The following is a 23,147-nucleotide window of genomic DNA, read 5'->3' as shown; positions in this document are numbered from 1 at the left end:
GGATGATGCAATTGAATGAGACAAACATTTGATACAATACACAACCAAAACATTGTCATGACCTAGTAGATACTTTTTACTGTATATAAGCAAAAATCTTTCCTTTGTCTTCAGTGTTTTCAATCAAATCCACATTATAATACATTGCTACTGTATTCCTGGACCTGTACACTCCCTTTTTTTTGATAGAATGGCATTAAATACAAGTTTTAAAAATACATTTGGTGTTCACATCAGGTGTCTTCTTTGTAACCTTAGCACCACTGGACCTTCATGACCTTCAGGTTCTAAAATTAAAAAGTTTCACTAGCAGGAATATCTGCACTGACAAATCAGCATCTCTCCTGGTTTGCAAAACTGCCTTAAGTGGGACACTGGACCTACAGATGAGAACTCAGTGCAATATAGATGGGAATTCAGCACACACACACACACAAAAAAACTTAATAACAAAAGTGCACAAGCGCTATGACGAGGTATGTGAAGCTGATAATAGTCAGAGCAGAGAACAAGAGGAGGAGTCCAGTGAAGAGGATGTTGTTTATGGGTAGCTTGAGGATTTTCCCTTCAGCTGGGATCATGTTGGAAAGTGCAAGCATGTAGCCCAGGGACCAGGCTATACTGGTATCATTTACCTATGAAACACAAAGAGACATATGATGGGGTCCAGTTTACTCCAGAATTTTGGATAGAGAGAATATCATTAGCAGATATTTGATATTACACTCATACTTTATGTTAAGACTATACTATACTACTATGTTAAGTATACATACTTTAATACATGCAAGACTTGATATAAATTCCAAATGCATGTACTGTGAAAAGGCATTTAAAAGAAAATTCCTGATTCATCATACACAAATACAGTATATTAAAAAAGTGTAATCACGTTTAATGATGTGTAATGATGTGCCATGTATAATCATGTTTAATTCAATTGACTTGCCATTTCATTTTAATTATTTGTAAAATGTATTATCCATTTATGAGTTTTGGGGTATTTTGTAAAATGTTATTGTGGCAATGTTGTAATATGTACTGTATGTATGTACTATATGTATGTTCAGAAAGTGTAATGCATAGACACATTGCATTCTAGTAAGCAATTATTTAACTTTGTGGCTATAAAAAGATTGAACTGGTCCATGCACTTCCATTGTATTCTATTGTATTGAGCACAGAATATTCATTTAATATGCTTCAATTGCATAATCAGAAAGTTCACTCTTCTCCTTTGTTCATGAAGCAGTATTATTTTATCCGAACTAAAAGGAAGAAAACAAATTGATGTGTGGAAAATGTTGGCATATGAAAAGATTTTAATGCAGCTTGATAATATTAATGACTAAAACTGCCAACCACATAAATTATCCTGTTTTTATATATACCTGGTTAAAACAGGACTGACTTTCTTTGTAATAGGATGACTTGTTTTGTAAACCAAATAAACTGTAAAATACTTTTTATCTCTGCTAGAAATTGTGAATGGTCAGACTAAATGCCTAGTAATGCATAGTCGGAATGCATAGTCGATATGAAAAATTGAACGACGAGTAATTTCTTACTGCTAAATTCTGAAAAAAAAGAGAGTTGTTAATTATAGGACCTAAAAACTCTGCATGTAATAACCTAGAATGCTGTCTAAGACTTAATGGCTGCTCTGTCAATTCTTCGTCATAAGTTAGGAACCTAGGTGTGCTATTTGATAGCAATCTTTCCTTCGAAATCCACGTTCCTAGCATTTGTAAAAATTCGGGAGGCAGACACACTCTTGCAGTTTAAATCTAGATTAAAGACCCATCTCTTTAACCTGGCTTACACATAACACACCAATATGCTTCTAATATCCAAATCCCTTAAAGGATTTTTAGGCTGCATTAATTGGGTAAACAGGAACCGGGAACACTTCCCATAACACCAGATGTACTTGCTACAACATTAGAAGAATGGCATCTATGCTAATATTAGTCTGTTTCTCTCTGATTCCGAGGTCACCATAGCCAACAGATCCAGTCTGTATCCACATCAGAGGGTCACTGCAGTCACCCGGATCCAGTACGTATCCAGACCAGATGGTTGATCAGCACCTATAAAGGACCTCTACTGCCCTGAAAGACAGCGGAGACCAGGACAACTACAGCCCCAGATACAGATCCCCTGTAAAGACCTTGTCTCAGATGACCACCGGGACAATACCACAGGAAACAGATGATTCTTCTCCACAATCTGACTTTGCTGCAACCTGGAATTAAACTGTTGGTTTCGTCTGGTCAGAGGAGAACTGGCCCCCAAATGATCCTGGTTTCTCCCAAGGTTTTTTCTCCATTCTGTCACAGATGGAGTTTCGGTTCCTTGCCGCTGTCGCCTCTGCCTTGCTTAGTTGGGGTCACTTCATTTACAGCGATATCGTTGACTTGATTGCAAATGATTACACAGATACTATTTAAACTGAACTGAGATGATGACATCACTGAATTCAATGATGAACTGCCTTTAACTGTCATTTTGCATTATTGAAAGACTTTTCCTAATTAATGTTGTTCAGTTGCTTTGACGCAATCTTTTTTGTTTAAAGTGCTATATAAATAAAGGTGACTTGACTTGACTTAAATGTAACTCTTTGCAATCTCATGAGACATGCTAAACATAAAATTGAATGTACCTCTTTCTGAAAACTGAGATTCTTCCAATTGTCTGTGTTGAACTTATAACCATCTGCAAGAATGATGTGCACATAATTTGCAGAGTAGCAGTAGGACTTCAGATGCTTGTCTTTTGCGTCTTTGATGGATGTCTTGAGCTAAAGGGGGTTCGGGGGGACATTAAATGTAGGTTTATTGATTTTATAAATCCGTTGTAACTCTAATACAAAGATTCATTCCTCCCAATCTGTATTTTCCTGCTAGTAATGGTTATGCAGTTGGCCAATACTCACAGTTTTCCAATCCTTTTTGCATAACAGCTTCATGTTCGTGTTGAATGTCTCCATACTTTTTGATCCCTCCACTTTAAGAGCCCAAGCAGTCCAGTAGAACCCTGCATAAGCCTAAGCAAATACTTGGAATTTAGTGCACTTTGTCAAATGCTCTTCTTTTACATTGAATTGTATGTCCTTTTTAGGATTTTTTTGTTATAAAGATTTTCCAAAGCTCACCTTTTGCATTGTACATACAAAATTAAAGCATCCATGTTTGGAATGATATGAGGTTGAGTAAATTATAACAATTTAAATTTTTGGGTAAACTATTTTGGTAACTTTATTTTAAGGCCCAATTCTCACTATTAATTAGTTGCTTACTAGCATGCATATTACTAGCATGTTGGCTGTTTACTAGTACTTATAAAGTGCATATTAATATCTTATTTTGCATGACCATATTTTAGATCCCTTAATCCTACCTCATACCTAAACTTAAAGGGGTCATATGATGCGATTTAAATTTTTCCTTTCTCTCTGGAGTGTTTCAAGCTCTTGGTCCATAAACAAGATCTGAAAAGTTGCAAAGACTTTATAAAAGCTAAGAGTCAGCCACGCCTACCTAAAATGGCTCGTTCTAACATGCCCCCACATGTCTATGTCACGATATTTGAAGAATTGCATAGCGCTGCCCAAATGTTCACGTAAAGAAAAAATGCTTAACTTTTATTCTCGGTGTTGCTTCCAAAAGAGGACACAAATAGAAATCAGTGGTTAAGTTGTATTTACAACACTGTTCCGGAATAGTTCAACCCAAATATTCAGATGTATGCAGCGCATTTTACTGAGGATGATTCCATTCAATTCCAACTTTGCAAAGACAGTCTGGAGCTTCTGACTCATAGCCTGTAAGAACGTTTTCATATTTAAAGAATTTGCCACTGATGATTCAGTAGAGTAGCGCTTGGTGTTTGTCATTTCTCTGATCACAAATGCAGACATGGTTTTATGTTTATGCAGCGCGATATGCAACGCAACGCGTAAAAAAACAGCTTGAGTCATTATAATCAGTAATTATGTCCCCACTGGATGCAACAAATGCCTCGTTTATAATGGGTTTTATTGTTTTTGTCTTGTCGCACCAGGACATAGCATCACAGTATGGTAAGGGGCGTAACATTTCCATCACACAGTTGAGGAATTTGGCCAAACACAATGCATTGGATAGCTGGCCAATCAGAGCACACCTTGCTTTTCAGAATGATGAGCTTTGTAAAAATTTACGCTTTTTAGAAAAGCAGGGTATAGAGGAGAAACAATTATGTGAAAAATAATGTGTTTTTGAACCTTAAACTGCAAAAACACATTGCATTACACCAAATACACAAAATAATGTTCTTTTTAGCAGCATCATATGACCCCTTAGCTTTACTAAAAAGAAATGCATACCATAAAGTCTCCACTGAGCGGTGGTTGATAAACTCCATCAAAGGAACAGTTTTCAGCTTCCCGGCACGACGTCAGGTCAAATATACTCCTGACCAAGACTTTGCACTGTTCAGGATTACTTTGTCCAAAGAAAGTAATATTTTGCTTTGGGCTATATTTAGTTGGAAGGTAATTGTTTGTGCATTCACTGCCAAAAACATCTTCTACAAGCATGGAGATATTGTAGCCAGAAGGATAACAGGGCTGCTTCACATAAGCCCAGTTGGTGGATTCCTGGAAAGAAAAAAAAAGCACTGTTAAACTTAATTATCCCCAGTCTGTTTAATTAGTCATGTCATTCACCTGTGCCCTGTTCATCACTTATCTCATTTAACTCCCTCATTTGTTCTTGTGTATATATACTTCCTGTGTCTCTCAGTTCTTTGTCCTATCTTTTCTAGGTGTTACATCAATGTTAGTGGACGTATTTGCTTTTCTCCTGTGTTTCTGTGTTCCTAAGCCGGGCCAGTGCAAGCCAGGGCTTAAAATGGGCCAGGCGGGGCTAATAGCTTCGGGCCAGTGGCACGAGGCCAGAATAGTGCAGCGTTTCCACTGTCGGTCCTGAAGCACTGTTGCGCTTCACTAAAACACCCTCTTTACACGCCTTTCAGGAACAACGTCATGCAACCTCATCATTTCACAGACAAAGAGAAGTTATCAGAAAACTAGGAAATAAGTCACTGGAACTAGCGCGATCACAAAACGAATATGATAAAAGTGCCCGTTTGTTTGCATGCTTTGTTAAATGTTTAAATTCAAAAGCATCTATGTTTTACTATAGAATACGTGATAAATTGATCATAATGAATTAATTTATCAGGACTCAAAATTAGTCACACAGAAATACATTTATTTATATTTTATTTCTTTATTTTTAACGCTTAAGCGTTATGAAAATAGCCTGCTCATTCAGTCAAGTCTGTTTATGTTTATTTGTAGCCTATAAATAACATTTCGAATGAATGATAATATGAATGATAATTTTATTTTCATAAAATAATCCACATCGGATCAAATTATTTCAAACACTCGCTGCTGACTGAAAGTGAATTTTGAGCTCAAGCCCTCCCTGCTTACCGTGGTGACGAGATGCATAGCAGATTGTCATCACTCAATGGCTGGATGTCTAAGTGGTGCCCACAGAATAACATAGGTTTCATAGACAATTGGACAAGCTTTTGGGGCAGACCTGACCTGTTTAAAAGAGATGGTCTTCATCCCTCCTGGGGTGGCGCCACTCTTCTCTCTAGAAATATGGCAAATAGTCTTAGTGTTTATACTTGACTAACTGGGGCCCAGGTCAGGAAGCAGACAGACTGGCTAAACCGACCGTCTACTAGCTGCCTCCCGTCACAGAGGTCAGTTAATTCTCAGCACATAGAGACTTTTTCACCTAGATATCCCACTATAGAGACTGTGTCTGTTCCCCGAACTAGAAAATACAAAAAAACGTCCAAACCAAGTTAAGATTAACAATTTAATTGAGGTTCTACAAATAAAAAACAGAAGCAATATGGATAAACAAATGATAAAGCTTGGCTTATTGAATATCAGATCCCTTTCTACGAAAACACTTTTTGTAAATAATATGATCACTGATCATAATATAGATGTACTCTGTTTGACAGAAACCTGGCTAAAACCTGATGATTACATTATTTTAAATGAGTCCACCCCCCAAAATCACTGTTATAAACATGAGCCGCGTCTAAAAGGCAAAGGTGGAGGTGTTGCTTCAATTTATAACAACGTTTTCAGGATTTCTCAGAGGGCAGGTTTCAAAAAAAAAAAAACATTATCCAGAGAAACAAATGTTAATGATAAATCCCCTGTTATGTTTATACTGGCTACTGTATACAGGCCACCAGGTGAGTTTGGTGATTTTACATCCGAGTTAGTTCTGGCTGCAGATAAAGTTTTAATAGTTGGTGATTTGAATATCCATGTTGATAATGAAAAATATGCATTGGGATCAGCATTTATAGACATTCTGAACTCTATTTGTGTTAGACAAAACGTTTCAGGACCTACTCATTGTCGAAATCATACTCTAGATTTAATACTGTCACATGGAATTGATGTTGATAGTGTTGAAATTATTCAGCCAAGTGATGATATCTCAGATCAATATTTAGTTCTGTGCAAACTTCATATAGCCAAAATTGTAAATTCTACTTCTTGTTACAAGTATGGAAGAACCATCACTTCTACCACAAAAGACTGCTTTTTAACTTATCTTCCTGATGTATCCAAATTCCTTAGCATATCCAAAACCTCAGAACAACTTGATGATGTAACAGAAACTATGAACTCTCTTTTCTAGCGCTTTAAATACAGTTGCTCCTTTACGCTTAAGGAAGGTTAAGGAAAACAGTTTGAAACCATGGTATAATGAGCATACTCGCACCCAAAAGAGTGCAGCCCGAAAAATGGAGCGCAGCTGGAGGAAAACAAAACTAGAGGTATTTCGTATTGCTTGGCGGGAAAGTAACATATCCTACAGAAAAGCATTAAAAACTGCTAGATCCGATTACTTTTCTTCTCTTTTAGAAGAAAACAAACATAACCCCAGGTATTTATTCAATACAGTGGCTAAATTAACGAAAAATAAAGCCTCAACAAGTGTTGACATTTCCCAACACCACAGCAGTAATGACTTTATGAACTACTTTACTTCTAAAATCGATACTATTAGAGATAAAATTTCTACCATTCAGCCGTCAGCTACAGTATCACATCAGAGAGTGCACTATAGACCCCCTGAGGAACTGTTCCACTCATTCTCTACTATAGGAGAGGAAGAATTGTATAAACTTGTTAAATCATCTAAAACAACAACATGTATGTTAGACCCTATACCATCTAAGCTCCTAGGTGCTTCCAGAAGTCATAGATCCTCTTCTGACTATTATTAATTCCTCATTGTCATTAGGATATGTCCCCAAAACCTTCAAAGTGGCTGTTATTAAGCCTCTCATCAAAAAACCACAACTTGACCCCAAAGAACTAGTTAATTATAGACCAATCTCGAATCTCCCTTTTCTGTCCAAGATACTAGAAAAGGTGGAATCCTCACAATTATATTCCTTCTTAGAGAAAAATGGTATATGTGAGGATTTCCAGTCAGGATTTAGACTGTATCAAAGTACTGAGACTGCTCTCCTTAGAGTTACAAATGATCTGCTCTTATCATCTGATCGTGGGTGTATCTCTCTATTAGTTTTATTGGATCTTAGTGCTGCGTTTGACACAATTGACCACAACATTCTTTTGCATAGACTTGAACACTTTGTTGGCATCAGTGGAATTGCATTAGCATGGTTTAAATTGTACTTATATGACCTCCATCAGTTCGTAGCAGTGAATGAAGATGTATCATATCGATCACAAGTGCAGTATGGAGTACCTCAAGGCTCAGTACTAGGGCCGCTACTCTTCACGCTCTATATGTTACCCTTGGGAGATATCATCAGGAAACATGGTGTTAGCTTTCACTGTTATGCTGATGATACTCAGCTCTATATTTCTTCGCGGCCCGGTGAAACACACCATTTGAAAAACTAATGGAATGCACCGCTCGGGTTCAGATCAGGGGGGCCGTTCCTCCCAATCACGCCCCTCCAGGTGTCACTGTCGTTGCCCACGTGGGCGTTGAAGTCCCCCAGTAAAACGACGGAGTCCCCAGTCGAAGCACTTTCCAGCACCCCTCCCAGAGACTCCAAGAAGGCTGGGTACTCTGCATTGCCGTTCGGCCCGTAGGCACAAACGACAGTGAGAGACCTATCCCCGACCCGAAGGCGCAGGGAAGCGACCCTCTCGTTCACCGGGGTAAACTCCAACACATGGCAGCTGAGCTGGGGGGCTATAAGCAAACCCACACCAGCCCACCGCCTCTCACCTTGGGCAACTCCAGAGTGGTGAAGAGTCCATCCTCTCTCGAGGAGTGTGGTACCAGAGCCCAAGCTGTGCGTAGAGGTGAGTCCGACTATCGCTAGTCGGAACCTCTCTACCTCACGCACAATCTCGGGCTCCTTCCCCGCCAGTGAGGTGACGTTCCACGTCCCTAGAGCTAGTTTCCGTGTCCAGGGATCGGGCTGTCGAGGCCCCCGCCTTCGACTGCCACCCGATTGTCTAAGCACCGGCCCCTTACGGTTTCAGTTATTGGACTTCTGTGCTAGTTACAGCTTGTCCATAACGAACACCATGTTCAAGCATAAGGGTGTCCATCAGTACACGTGGCACCAGGACACCCTAGGCCGTAGGTCGATGATTGACTTTGTGGTCGTTTCATCCGACCTCCGGCCGTATGTCTTGGACACTCGGGTGAAGAGAGGGGCGGAGCTGTCAACCGATCACCACCTGGTGGTGAGTTGGATCCGATGGCGGGGGAGGAAGCTGGACAGACTCGGCAGACCCAAACGTACTGTGAGGGTCTGCTGGGAACGTTTGGCCGAGTCTCCTGTCAGAGAGATCTTCAACTCCCACCTCCGGCAGAGCTTTGACCGGATCCCGAGGGAGGCTGGAGATATTGAGTCCGAGTGGACCATGTTCTCCACCTCCATTGTCGAAGCGGCCGCTCGGAGCTGTGGCCGTAAGGTTTCCGGTGCCTGTCGAGGCGGCAATCCCCGAACCCGGTGGTGGACACCGGAAGTAAGGGATGCCGTCAAGCTGAAGAAGGAGTCCTATCGGGCCTGGTTGGCTTGTGGGACTCCAGAGGCAGCTGACAGGTACCGGCAGGCCAAGCGGACTACAGCCCGGGTGGTTGTGGAGGCAAAAACTCGGGCCTGGGAGGAGTTCGGTGAGGCCATGGAGAAGGACTATCGGTCAGCCTCGAAGAGATTCTGGCAAACCGTCCGGCGCCTCAGGAGAGGGAAGCAGTGCCCTACCAACGCTGTTTACAGTAGAGGTGGGGAGCTGTTGACCTCAACTGGGGATGTCGTTGGACGGTGGAAGGAATACTTCGAGGATCTCCTCAATCCCGCTGTCACGTCTTCCATTGAGGAAGCAGAGGCTGAGGGCTCAGATGTGGACTCGTCCATAACCCAAGCTGAAGTCACCGAGGTAGTCAAGAAACTCCTCGGTGGCAAGGCACCGGGGGTGGATGAGATCCGCCCTGAGTACCTCAAGTCTCTGGATGTTGTGGGGCTGTCTTGGCTGACACGCCTCTGCAGCATCGCGTGGCAGTCGGGGACGGTGCCTCTGGGATGGCAGACCGGGGTGGTGGTCCCTCTTTTTAAGAAGGGGGACCGGAGGGTGTGTTCCAACTACAGGGGGATCACACTTCTCAGCCTCCCTGGGAAAGTCTATGCCAGGGTACTGGAGAGGAGAATCCGGCCGATAGTAGAACCTCGGATTCAGGAGGAACAGTGTGGTTTTCGTCCAGGCCGTGGAACACTGGACCAGCTCTATACCCTCTACAGGGTGCTGGAGGGTTCATGGGAGTATGCCCAACCAGTCCACATGTGCTTTGTGGATTTGGAGAAGGCATTCGACTGTGTCCCTCGCGGCGGCCTGTGGAGGGTTCTCCGGGAGTATGGGGTCCGGGGCCCTTTGATAAGGGCTATCCGGTCCCTGTACGAACGGAGCAGGAGCTTGGTTCGTATTGCCAGCTGTAAGTCAGACTTGTTCCCGGTGTGTGTTGGACTCCGGCAGGGCTGCCCTTTGTCGCCGGTTCTGTTCATGATTTTTATGGACAGAATTTCTAGGCGCAGCCAGGGGCCGGAGGGGGTCAGGTTTGGTGACAACACGATTTCGTCTCTGCTCTTTGCGGATGATGTTGTCGTGTTGGCCTCATCAGGCCAGGACCTTCAGCATGCACTGGGACGGTTTGCAGCCGAGTGTGAAGCGGCTGGGATGAGAATCAGCACCTCCAAATCCGAGGCCATGGTCCTCAGTCGGAAAAGGGTGGCTTGCCCACTTCAGGTTGGTGGAGAGTTCCTGCCTCAAGTGGAGGAGTTTAAGTATCTTGGGGTCTTGTTCACGAGTGAGGGAAGGATGGAACGGGAGATTGACAGACGGATCGGTGCAGCTTCTGCAGTAATGCGGTCGATGTACCGGTCTGTCGTGGTGAAGAAAGAGCTGAGCCGCAAGGCGAAGCTCTCGATTTACCGGTCAATCTACGTTCCTACTCTCACCTATGGTCATGAGCTTTGGGTCATGACCGAAAGGACAAGATCCCGGATACAGGCGGCCGAAATGTGCTTTCTCCGCAGGGTGGCTGGGCAATCCCTTAGAGATAGGGTGAGAAGCTCAGTCACCCGGGAGGAGCTCAGAGTAGAGCCGCTGCTCCTCCACATCGAGAGGGGTCAGCTGAGGTGGCTCGGGCATCTGTTCCGGATGCCTCCTGGACGCCTTCCCGGGAAGGTGTTCCGGGCACATCCCACTGGGAGGAGACCCCGGGGGAGACCTAGGACACGCTGGAGAGACTATGTCTCCCGGCTGGCCTGGGAACGCCTCGGTGTCCCCCCAGAAGAGCTGGAGGAAGTGTCTAGGGAGAGGGAAGTCTGGGGTTCTCTGCTTAGACTGCTGCCCCCGCGACCCGGCCCCGGATAAGCGGTAGAAGATGGATGGATGGATGGATAATGGAATGCATAGTCGATATAAAAAACTGGATGACGAGTAATTTCTTACTGCTAAATTCTGAAAAAACAGAGGTGTTAATTATAGGACCTAAAAACTCTGCTTGTAATAACCTAGAACACTGTCTAAGACTTGATGGTTGCTCTGTCAATTCTTCGTCATCAGTTAGGAACCTAGGTGTGCTATTTGATCGCAATCTTTCCTTAGAAAGCCACGTTTCTAGCATTTGTAAAACTGCATTTTTCCATCTCAAAAATATATCTAAATTACGGCCTATGCTCTCAATGTCAAATGCAGAAATGTTAATCCATGCATTTATGACCTCAAGGTTAGATTATTGTAATGCTTTATTGGGTGGTTTTCTGCACGCTTAGTAAACAAACTACAGCTAGTCCAAAATGCAGCAGCAAGAGTTCTTACTAGAACCAGGAAGTATGACCATATTAGCCCGGTCCTGTCAATGCTGCACTGGCTCCCTATCAAACATCGTATAGATTTTAAAATATTGCTTATTACTTATAAAGCCCTGAATGGTTTATCACCTCAGTATTTGAATGAGCTCCTTTTACATTATAATCCTCTACGTCCACTACGTTCTCAAAACTCAGGCAATTTGATAATAACAAGAATATCACAATCAACTGCGGGCGGCAGATCCTTTTCCTATTTGGCGCCTAAACTCTGTAATAACCTACCTAACATTGTTCGGGAGGCAGACACACTCTTGCAGTTTAAATCTAGATTAAAGACCCATCTCTTTAACCTGGCATACACATAACATACTAATATGCTTAAATCCGTTAAAGGATTTTTAGGCTGCATTAATTAGGTAAACCGGAACCGGAAACACTTCCCATAACACCCTATGTACTTGCTACATCATTAGAAGAATGGCATCTACGCTAATATTTGTCTGTTTCTCTCTTGTTCCGAGGTCACCGTGGCCACCAGATCCAGTCTGTGTCCAGATCAAAGGGTCACTGCAGTCACCCGGATCCAGTACGTATCCAGACCAGATGGTGGATCAGCACCTAGAAAGGACCTCTATTGCCCTGAAAGACAGCAGAGAGCAGGACAACTAGAGCCCCAGATACAGATCCCCTGTAAAGACCTTGTCTCAGAGGACCACCAGGACAAGACCACAGGAAACAGATGATTCTTCTGCACAATCTGACTTTGCTGCAGCCTGGAATTGAACTACTGGTTCCGTCTGGTCAGAGGAGATCTGGCCCCCCAACTGGGCCTCGTTTCTCCCAAGGTTTTTTTTCTCCATTCTGTCACTGATGGAGTTTCGGTTCCTTGCCGCTGTCGCCTCTGGCTTGCTTAGTTGGGGTCACTTTATCTACAGCGATATAGTTGACTTGATTGCAAATAAATGCACAGACACTATTTAACTGAACAGAGATGACATAACTGAATTCAATGATGAACTGCTTTTAACTATCATTTTGCATTATTGACACACTGTTTTCCTAATGAATGTTGTTCAGTTGTTTAAAGCACTATATAAACAAAGGTGACTTGACTTGACTAAATAAATTCACGATTGTGATAGAGAATAAGAAGCTGACGTCTGATTTCTCCAAGTGGTTGCATTTATCATGTTTACTTTGGTAACTTTAATGTTTTAATGTCTTTTGCATCACTTATAAATATTTCTGCCTGTTTTAGTGATTATAATCAACATCTGATCAAGTTATTTCAAACATTTGCTGATGACTGAAAGTGAGTTTTGAGCTTAACTTATTTTAAAAAGTCTTTAATGCTGGTGTTATAGCTGTTAGCTTTCTGAAATGATCCGCGGCTGACGATCTCCAGAAGCGGAGAAACTCTGCCTTTGTGCAGAACCACTCCTCTAGCCCCGGCTGGCCCGCTTTGGCCCTAGGTTTTTGTTGGGCCAAAAAACCTGGCCGTTGGCCCCGAGGAAGCCCCGACGAGGCACGATCCAGCCCCGGAAGTGACAGTGGAAACGCAACCAGCCCTGGCAGTAGTGATGTGCGGATCGATACTAAAATATCGATATCTCCTAAACCAGCTTTGTATGTTCTAGAATCGATTATCTTATCAAAATATCGATATTTCAGTAATTTGGAGCAAATATGTAGTTTATTGGAAATAGAAAGACAGCGGAAAGTAACCACAATTACCCTCGTTTATCTGAATAATGCCAACTTAGTCGGAACTACTTGTTCTTCCACCTGCCAAGTCATGAGCGTAATACGGCACTGTACAACTGGCTGCAGTGCAGAGCACGCGTCGCTAGCAGCCACTCACACTCAGTCCGCTGCTGGCACATGTTGTTGTTCAGTCACGCTGTGTCAGTCCGGCGGATTGGATATGGCTGAACGCAAGCGAAGTTACGTGTGGAGCTACTTCACTTCCATAAACTCAAACGATGCGGTTTGTGACACGTGAAACAAAACAGTGAGGTACTGTGGTAATACCACAAACCTAATCAAACATCTACATATAAATCACAAGACAGAATATGACGACGTCATGACGAGGCGGTCAGAGGAGGAGGAAAGGAGAGGTACAGGTGCTGCTAGGGCGAGACAGACATCGCTTTCAGAGTCCTTTGGTGCAGCAGGCAGGCCCTATCCAGGTACAGACTAGGGAGAAAATGAGGCGATATGGCTGTATTTTGGGGGCTTGGGTTTTAGTGACAATGATAAAACAACGGCAGTTCCCTGAATTCTTAAAACAAATTTGTTTTAGAACTTTGGTTATACATACAGTTTCTATTTTATAAAAAAAAATGCTGTGACTCAAATTGAAATGGCTAGTACAATACATAATTAGAGAAGTACCATAATAACTTCATAATTGTCAGAACCCACATTTTGAAATTTCTATTTAACCATCAGTCAAAACAAATGACACGAAGAATAATACAACTGAGTATTATTCTACTGATACAATATTATCTGTCTTCTTACCTATCATATACTTTTCCTGGCAAACGTACTGTAAAGTCCAATGCAGCCTTGTCAATGTAATTTAAATGATCAACTCTGCAGATAACCTTACCTAACTAAATCTGGGCCAGCTGAATTGATGTGCGATTATCTCAGGGACACATTTTACTAAAATAAAGTAAATAAATAAGTAATGAAATAATTAAATGACCAAAATGTCTGCAATAGTTCAGCTTGGAGTAAAATGTGAATCTTTTCAAAGGCAGGCGAGGTTGTGAGCAAAAAAAGGAGCAGACTCAAAGGAAAAACTGTTAATATGTTGTTGTTCCTAAACAAAAACCTGTGAATGAGAGAAATTTTGAGGGAAGGTTAAAAATCTTCAAGGGGACCGGCTTAACATGTCACTAAACCATAAAGTGTGAATGTTTATTGTTTTATGTTAAGATGTTCAAGCAGGCGTTTTAATATATACATGCTGCTCAGATGCTGTCAATAAATATGTAAGTTGGCTCTTTTTTTGTATGATAATTCTTCATCAATAAACAAGAAGAACCCATAATATGTCTCGTATTCAGTATGAAGTGACACTTTTGAGTACACTAACATTACTTGTTACTTTAATTTCCCAAACAGTAATTTTTGGGCAAAGTATCGGTATCGGATCAGTATCGCCGATACTCGCCTTGATTTTACTTGGTATCGGATCGGATAGGAAACCAGTGGTATCGCACATCACTACCTGGCAGGCACTAGCACGCCCGGTTTAAGCTTGACATTGGAAACGCAACTATTGTGCGCTCCTTACTATCCTGTTACTGAAGATTGGATCAAAACAGTTTTTGTTGGCACATTTGAAAATCACAAGTTAGGGACTGTGTATTAGCCTGTGATGTTTATGTAGTATTTTGAAAATAGCCTTTTTAGAACATCTTAACTGACAACACTTACACCGTGGTAAGATTTTGCTTGAGTTAACTGCTTATTCAAATTTACTTTATTTTCTATGCCTACTGTGACATTTTACAATACATTAACAATACAATCAATTTAAGCTTCTGTAATGTTTTAATTTTAGTTCAACAAAAATGTCTAAATATTTTTTGAAAAAGACCATGACTAGGACTATTATCTAGCATTCAATGAAATAATTGTGTATGTCATTTTCAACTGTATGCACAACATTGGAATGAAAGGTATAGGTATGCTAATTCGACTAACTAGCTAGCTTGCTGGCTGACATGTACAAATAATTTACTAAATGTAACCATTATTATGCCCCCATTGTTGTCTGTTAGACTATTTCAGGCATTTCATATTGCTCATATTTCACTTTGTTGTAATAAGTACTTGTCACTGTAGGCATAGTTCTGGGAGTAGGCCATATCCGGTCTCTTCAATTGGCTATTTTAACAGATTCACTCATAAAACACCTACAAGGTGCTTAGACATCTCCATTTACAGTTGTGGCCAAAATTATTGGCAGTTACACAAATTTTGTGTTTTGCTAAATTTGCTACTTATGCTGTCGTGGTGTTCATTCACATTGTTTCTACAAGTATTGGCAGTGACATAATCTAGAAGCAATGTTAATGAACACCACAACAGCTTAAGTAGCAAATCTTAAAGGGCTCCAACAGAGCCTTGGCCGGCCCTGACATTAGGCACTATTTTTTCAATATCCTCAGTCCATTCCTTCTGAAGTTCACTCAAATTCTTTAATTGATTTTGCTTGACAATCCTCATAAGGCTGTGGTTTTTCTTTCATCTTTTTCTTCCACACTTTTTCCTTTCACTCAACTTTCTGTTAACATGCTTGGATACAGCACTCTGTGAGCAGCCAGCTGCTTTGGCAATGGATGTTTGTGGCTTACCCGTCCTATTTAAGGGTGTCAATGATTGTCTTTTGGACAACTGTCAGATCATAGGTCTTTCCCGTGATTGTGTAGCCTAGTGAACCAAACTGAAAGACCATTTTGAAGGCTCAGGAATCCTTTGCAGGTGTTTTGAGTTGATTAGCTAATTGGCATGTCACCATACTCTAATTTGTTGAGATTGGTGGGTTTTCGTTAAATGTGAGCCAAAATCATCACAATTAAAATAACCAAAGACTTAAACTACATCAGTCTGTGTGCACTGAATTTATTTAATACATGAGTTTCACAACTTCAGTTGAATTACTGAAATAAATTAACTTTTCCACAACATTCTAATTTATTGAGATGCACCTGTATATTTTATGGAACAAGTATTAATTTAGAAATTCAATTGACGATGACATAAGTATACTCTACCTTTGAAAGTTTGGCCAAAACTCTCTTCTCAGCTTCATCTTTCCCATAGCAGAGGAAACTGTGTGTATAGATGTTGTATTCATAGCCATAGAGTGAAACCTTAATGATATTTTCACCTTTAGCATCTTTAGAAGTGGCAAAGGCAATCTGGGTGGAGCCTCCACCCAAGTCCAATGAGCCAACTGTCTTAGCTCCATGAGGATGTACCCAGGCATTCCAAAGATTTTTCTATAAAACAAACTAAAGTTAAATATTTTAAAAGATCAATCAGTTTTCCCTACTTCTGGTTTAGATTCAATATTGTGTCATAAAATGACTGCAGTACCCTAAACACTCATAGTACCCTTAAGATAAAACAATTCTGTTCCATATCAAAGAATTAAAAGATCCCCTCTGCACAATAAACTGCCCATGAACTGACCTCTAGGAAGTTCCCCTTCAGGTAGTTGACTGTGATCCAGCCATAAAGGCCTTCTTCCTGTCCAGAGATAATGGAAGCATTTTGGAAATTTAAAGGAAGAGAGCTAAGGTAATTCTTTATGTCTTTCAGGATAGCGTTGTATTTCTCTTCATCTGTCATGCTGTGTAAAAAATATATTGCAAAGATATGGCATGCATTGTGTCAGTGTCAAGTTAACTTTTGTTGATGGATTTAACATTGTTTGTTATTTAAGAAATAACATCATAATTGAAAAACTCTGGATATAATTTTAACACTATGCACATGTGTATAAGTAAATTTTTCTTTAATCAAACATTGTTATTTTTTTATTGTACTCTATTGTCTAACACTGTATGATCCCCTGAGCTCTCAGTATCAAAGTAAATGTCTCTACGGATACATAAATATATTGAGATATAGAGGTAAGAACATGTTAAAAAAAATGTTTAAATAAATCTTACCGTAGAAGCCTCATCCCTGCTGTTGCACCGAGGAAAACTGAGGTCGTATTAAGCCGATGGGAAGGAATGGCCTCGGTTATATTTGCCATGCAATTTTTAAAACTTTTCCATGTCTTTTTGTCCTGATCCTCATTTTTACCGAGATCTGAAATTCCAGGGCCTTGAAAAGATATTTATCATTACATTACTTTCTGTAATATATATATATATATATATATATATATATATATTTTTTTTTTTTTTTTTGCTTTATTATTGTATCACTGTATATGTTAAAAGAGTAGTAAAGACCTAGTAAAATGAGTAGTAAAGAACTACACTGAGATAAACGATTTCAATTATTCACATATTATATATATATGAAAAGCACTTTTTCTCTTTCAAATAAATGTTCAGTGAGAGAGGTGCTTTCAGATAATGTTGACCATCAACCTGCATTGAATTGTATCATGCATTAAATAGGGATGAAAAGGTCAAGTCCTCATCATATTGACACATAAAAGTTTTAACCTTTTCATGCTAAGTATTATTTTTTGAAAGAAAAAGAAAAAAAAGTGGGATTTGTCCAAATTTGTTTATTTTATATATATATATATATATATATATATATATATATATATATATATATATATATATATATATACATACAGTACAGACCAAAAGTTTGGACACACCTTCTCATTCAAAGAGTTTTCTTTATTTTCATGACTATGAAAATTGTAATTTCACACTGAAGGCATCAAGGGCTATTTGACCAAGAAGGAGAGTGATGGGGAGCTGCGCCAGATGACCTGGCCTCCACAGTCACCGGACCTGAACCCAATCGAGATGGTTTAGGGGTGAGCTGGACCGCAGACAGAAGGCAAAAGGGCCAACAAGTGCTAAGCATCTCTCAGGGAACTCCTTCAAGACTGTTGGAAGACCATTTCAGGTGACTACCTCTTGAAGCTCATCAAGAGAATGCCAAGAGTGTGCAAAGCAGTAATCAAAGCAAAAGGTGGCTACTTTGAAGAACCTAGAATATGACATATTTTCAGTTGTTTCACACTTTTTTTGTTATGTATATAATTCCATATATAATTCCACATGTGTTCATTCATAGTTTTGATGCCTTCAGTGTAAATCTACAATTTTCATAGTCATGAAAATAAAGAAAACTCTTTGAATGAGAAGGTGTGTCCAAACTTTTGGTCTGTACTGTACATTATGGGACAACCAGCTATGCAGAATTCATGGAAAGTTCCACTAGTATCTCTGAGCTTTTAGTCACTATAAAGCATGAGCCATGTATTTGAATAAATCTTCTAACCTTCAACCTGGCACTTAGTGTTCTCCCTCACAACCCCTGTGTTGTTTTCCTTTTCGGCAGGCCACTCATAGAGATACACGGTGGTCCTGGAGGAGCCTGCATCCAAAACAATACCATACTAGAGAGAGAGAGAGAGAGAGAGAGCAACAGAAGTGAAATGAAGAAAGAGTGTTACAGTAACCACGTTAAGACCAAATTCTGAAGATCTTGTAAAACAATAAAGAGCTTATTCATTTGCACTCTTTGCAAAATGTACTGGTGAATAGCAATTTCCCATGGTCTAAATCATGATTGAGTGAAGCATTCAAGGACAGACATGTCTAAGCACCTGGAGCTCTTTTGGAAGAACAAACAAAAGCACATTCTTCCATTTGGAAAATATTCAAGGACTGATGGTATGAGTCATCAGAAGGATCTTCTTAAGGTTAAGGATGCAGCATTGTATGCAATTAAATAACTCCATCAATGGTGATTAATCATTGAAAGATGTTTTTGTGTGTAGAAAAACAGGTTTCTGGTGAGAAAGGTTTTGGTTTTTAACTATTTGTTTTCACTAAAACTACAAAGAAACTGAATGAAGCATAATGAAAAATCATAATCCATAAATCATATCTTAATCTTTCACCACATTGTACTCACCATTCATCTGTAAATTAATAAGGGCCCATGTGTGTGACATGTGATGTTTGTTTTTCAACACAGAATAGAAATGTTACATAAGCAGAAAATACAAACATTCCTCATATATATGATACATTATTTAATGAATAATATTGTATAATATTAAATAACCGTAATTAATCAGTTAATATTACACACTCTGAAGGGAACCCAATTAATTGATCGGTTTAATAGGCTCCACCTTGTATCACATATGCTCATATTATAATGTTTTACCTTTAATCCACGGGATATATAAGTCTTCTTATGAATTTGTATAACTGCTATTGAAATGATGACTGCTATGCTTGCCAGCATAAATGCAGCGGCCAAAGCTATTGCAATTTTTGCCATCCTCACCTACAGACAAAATAAATAAATAAATAAATAAAAATGAATATATCACATTTCCATCTTACTGTGAAGCTTGATTCTCATTGAACTAATAGTTGAACACACTTTTATAACAGAAGATAAAATAGAATACTACTAATAATAATGTTTTACAGGAAAAATATTAATATTATTATTATCATAATTACTTTAGAAAATAATGTAGTAATGATTTAAAGAACTCAGAAATCAAACAATCATGCATCTAACAGGCTCAAATGCTCAAAAGAGGTTAAAATGTGCACTTGTAATATTGAAGTGGGCTATACATTTTAAGGTCACTTGATGTAACCTTGTAGTATATTACATTTTAATATATATATATATATATATATATATATATATATATATTATTATTATTATTATTATTATTATTATTATTATTATTATCTTTTTTTTATTTATATATGTTTCTAATAAAACAATTTTACAGTGTTTTGACTGAGAAAGAGTAATATTTGTTGAGCCCGGGAACTGTTAATAAAAACTTTACTTTCTAAATGATTTCCCAAGACATTCTTGAACAAAAATGTGCAAGTACAAACATATTTACTTTTACCATGTTGTGAGATTTAGGAAACGCTTTCAAACACTGTCAAGGCCATAGGTACACTGTCAAGTGTGTTATGTTCTGTAAAAATGTTCTGTAAAAAGTCAGGAGCATGCTCCGTTTTGTACCTATAGAAGTATACACTCATATAATCCTGGAACCTCTTAAACTAAGCCATATTATTGTTTCAGTTTCTAATTTGATTAAAGAAAGTGGTTCTTTGAACTCAAAGACATGCAGTATCTGTATAAAGTCAATCTAATACTACTGCTGTGCTGTCATCCAAAAAACCTTGACATGCAATTGCATTACCACATACATATATATTTATTTATGCTTGTTGATGTTGTATTTATGTATACCAAAAACTGCTCTTTTGTAAAGACATAGCAGATTTCAAAGACATCATATCAATCAATTAATCAATTAAATGCTTAATTGATCTAAGCCACATTTGTTCTATGATCTGATCTTACATGATCTAAAAAGAAAGCAAATATCAAATGCAAAAAACATACATTTCTGTCACAACAATACTGCCATTATTAATTTAGTAATAAAAGGTTTATTTGCTTACCCCTCTTCGTGAGGCTGTTGTAAGGTGGTCTGAAGATTGTGACTCCTTATTGATCATTCTGTCCAGACATGCAAGACCATGAATGTGCAACTGTGTTTGGATTTGCGTGTGTGAGAGTGTGTGTGCTCAAGTTTGTGTATGAAAAAGCATCCTGAGGAAACAGAATGGGAGGGGTTAGGCTGTGACTGTCCAATAAGCAGGACCATTCTAATAAAGTTCATTAGAAACTCCACCCATTCAGATAAATGTTAATAAGGAAAATACCTTATCATTAACATTTCTGAAAAAAATCAAATAATACTATAATAGATATAATAGATCATATTTAGCTATTTATACATTATGCACACTTTTTTTTCTTTTTCAATTCATTGAATAACTGCCAATGAAAACCTAGAATCAATTATTTGTATTTTTAAATATAAAATATTTTAAACACATTTAGAATTCCTATGATATTGTGTGGACATGTGCTGCTACACATTCATAGTTATGAATATGACAGTTCCCAGGAGAGAGAGAAAAAAGAGACTTCAGTTTATTTTAACCCCTGTGTGATGTTCATATTTTGTTACTCAGCCTGTGTTCGTGGGTCTGGTGGACCCGCTGCAGTTTTGGGTTTTTAATTTAACAGAATAAAAAATTATATGTTAAAATACTCAACGGATGTTTATTTCATTTTAATTACAAGCAATACAAACAGCATATAGACGGTTTCAACGGCAACAACATAAACAAACACTTTTGTGGCCCTAACTTAACTTCCGGTAGACTTCCAAATAGAATCAATAACAACAGCCAAGTCCCTCTAGAGTAGATTTTTTTTTTTGATAACAAACAAAATATGTTTGCTGCGTAAATCAGGTGGACTTAATGAAAATGCAAATTAATTATTTCCGAGCAGGAGATGCATAAATCACGAGGAATAGAGGTTTCCCCAGTAACAGCTGTAAACAAAGCAGAGCTATGCTCACAAACTCTGTTTTATCAGGCATATAACATGCAAGTCTTCCTTCAGAAATAGTGATATAAAAACGTCTCGGTTACGTATGGTAACCCTCGTTCCCTGAAGGAGGGAACGGAGACGCCACGTTGGTGACCGACGAATATGGGATATCGCTTCGATAGACCAATCTACTTCGAGTGTAAACTAAACGAGCCAATGCACATTGGCATGCAATTATTGCATCCAGCTGCCGCTGATCACTGCATGAGTATAAGAAGGCAGCAGGTGCAATGCATTCCAGTTTTTCGGTGAGGAGCCAAGACGGGGACCCGTCAGCTCGGCGACAGTACAGCAACCATGGCAACGGAACGTGGCGTCTCCGTTCCCTCCTTCAGGGAACGAGGGTTACCATACGTAACCGAGACGTTCCCTTTCAGTCGGTCACTCTCGACGCCACGTCGGTGACCGACGAATATGGGGTCCCTATCAAAGCACCATGGGTGCTGCCCCTTCCAGTGCCCTGTGCGAGCCGCCTGCGCCCCTATTAGGTGTAGGCCGGGGCTCAGAACAAGTAGCTCCACTCACCGTTGTCAAAGCACTACCTCACTGGGTGAGATTGGATAACACTGGAAAAACGTACCTGGTCCGCTTGGAGCCGGGACGCTGCGGAAGCCCCATCCTTCCGGAAGGAGGTCTCGGAGGCAAATACACATATAGCATCCGTTTAGGAGTATACAGAGAAATTTGAGGTGATTAAAACCCTCTTGGGAAGGCAGAAGTCTGCCGGGGAACACGGGCTCTAAGGCTATACCGTGGACTATACACATACGAGTACCGCTTAATTCTCAATATGGAACCCACCCTTCCATGGTTCTCACGGATTCATCATGAAGGTCTGGCGCCGGACGTTCCGCCGCATCCAGCTGCTTAGGGTGATGGAGGTTCTTAACAGGGTGTACAGTACGGACAATCTGGAGCGGTTTAAGCAAGCCGACACTAACCGGGGCCTCTCAGTGCCACTATCCGTTTGAGGTGAGAACACAGGAGGATACCGGCTCTACATGAAGGCTATAGAACCTAGCGAACGTGTTAGGGGTCGCCCAGCCCGCAGCTCTACAAATATCTGTCAGCGAGGCGCCACGAGCCAGCGCCCAGGAGGATGCAACACTTCTAGTTGAGTGAGCTCGCAACCTGAACGGACAGGGCACATCCTGAGCCTGATAAGCCAGGGTTATGGCATCCACAATCCAGTGGGCCATCCTCTGCTTAGAGACGGCACTCCCCTTCTGCCAGCCTCCGTAACAGACAAAGAGCTGGTCTGAGGTCCTGAAGCTTTGTGTCCGGTCTACGTAGAACCTTAATGCTCGGACGGGACAAAGCAAAGCCAGGGCTGGGTCTGCCTCCTCCAGGGGCAGCGCTTGCAGTTTCACCACTTGGTCTTTGAAGGGTGTAGTGGGAACCTTGGGCACGTAGCCAGGCCGGGGCCTCCGGATTACCTGGGAGTCAGCCGGCCCGAACTCTAGGCACGAATCGTCGACCGAAAATGCATGCCGTTCCCCTACCCTCTTGATGGAGGCCAGTGAAAGCAGGAGCAGAGTTTTCAATGAAAGAAA

The 23,147-nt window shown here is 40.3% G+C and overlaps 1 protein-coding gene across 1 annotated transcript; it reads right to left on the bottom strand.

The window, feature by feature from the left end:
- Positions 1-11: 11 nt before the first annotated feature.
- LOC132103571 (ectonucleoside triphosphate diphosphohydrolase 3-like) lies at positions 12-20,707 on the bottom strand. The gene is made up of 10 exons (XM_059508677.1): positions 20,589-20,707; positions 19,306-19,428; positions 18,409-18,526; positions 17,100-17,259; positions 16,618-16,777; positions 16,197-16,424; positions 4,370-4,642; positions 2,939-3,049; positions 2,666-2,803; positions 12-635 (listed from the first exon to the last, which is right to left on the bottom strand). Exons 1-10 carry the CDS (start codon positions 20,643-20,645, stop codon positions 444-446), a joined length of 1,560 nt encoding a protein of 519 aa, XP_059364660.1. The 5' UTR covers positions 20,646-20,707; the 3' UTR covers positions 12-443.
- Between the last annotated feature and the right edge of the window lie 2,440 nt (positions 20,708-23,147).

This window comes from Carassius carassius, chromosome 24 (assembly GCF_963082965.1).
Source record: "Carassius carassius chromosome 24, fCarCar2.1, whole genome shotgun sequence".
In the NCBI taxonomy this organism is placed as follows: domain Eukaryota; kingdom Metazoa; phylum Chordata; class Actinopteri; order Cypriniformes; family Cyprinidae; genus Carassius; species Carassius carassius.
The sequence above is the reverse complement of the archived record's forward strand: the minus strand, read 5'-3'. Positions and strand labels throughout refer to the sequence as shown.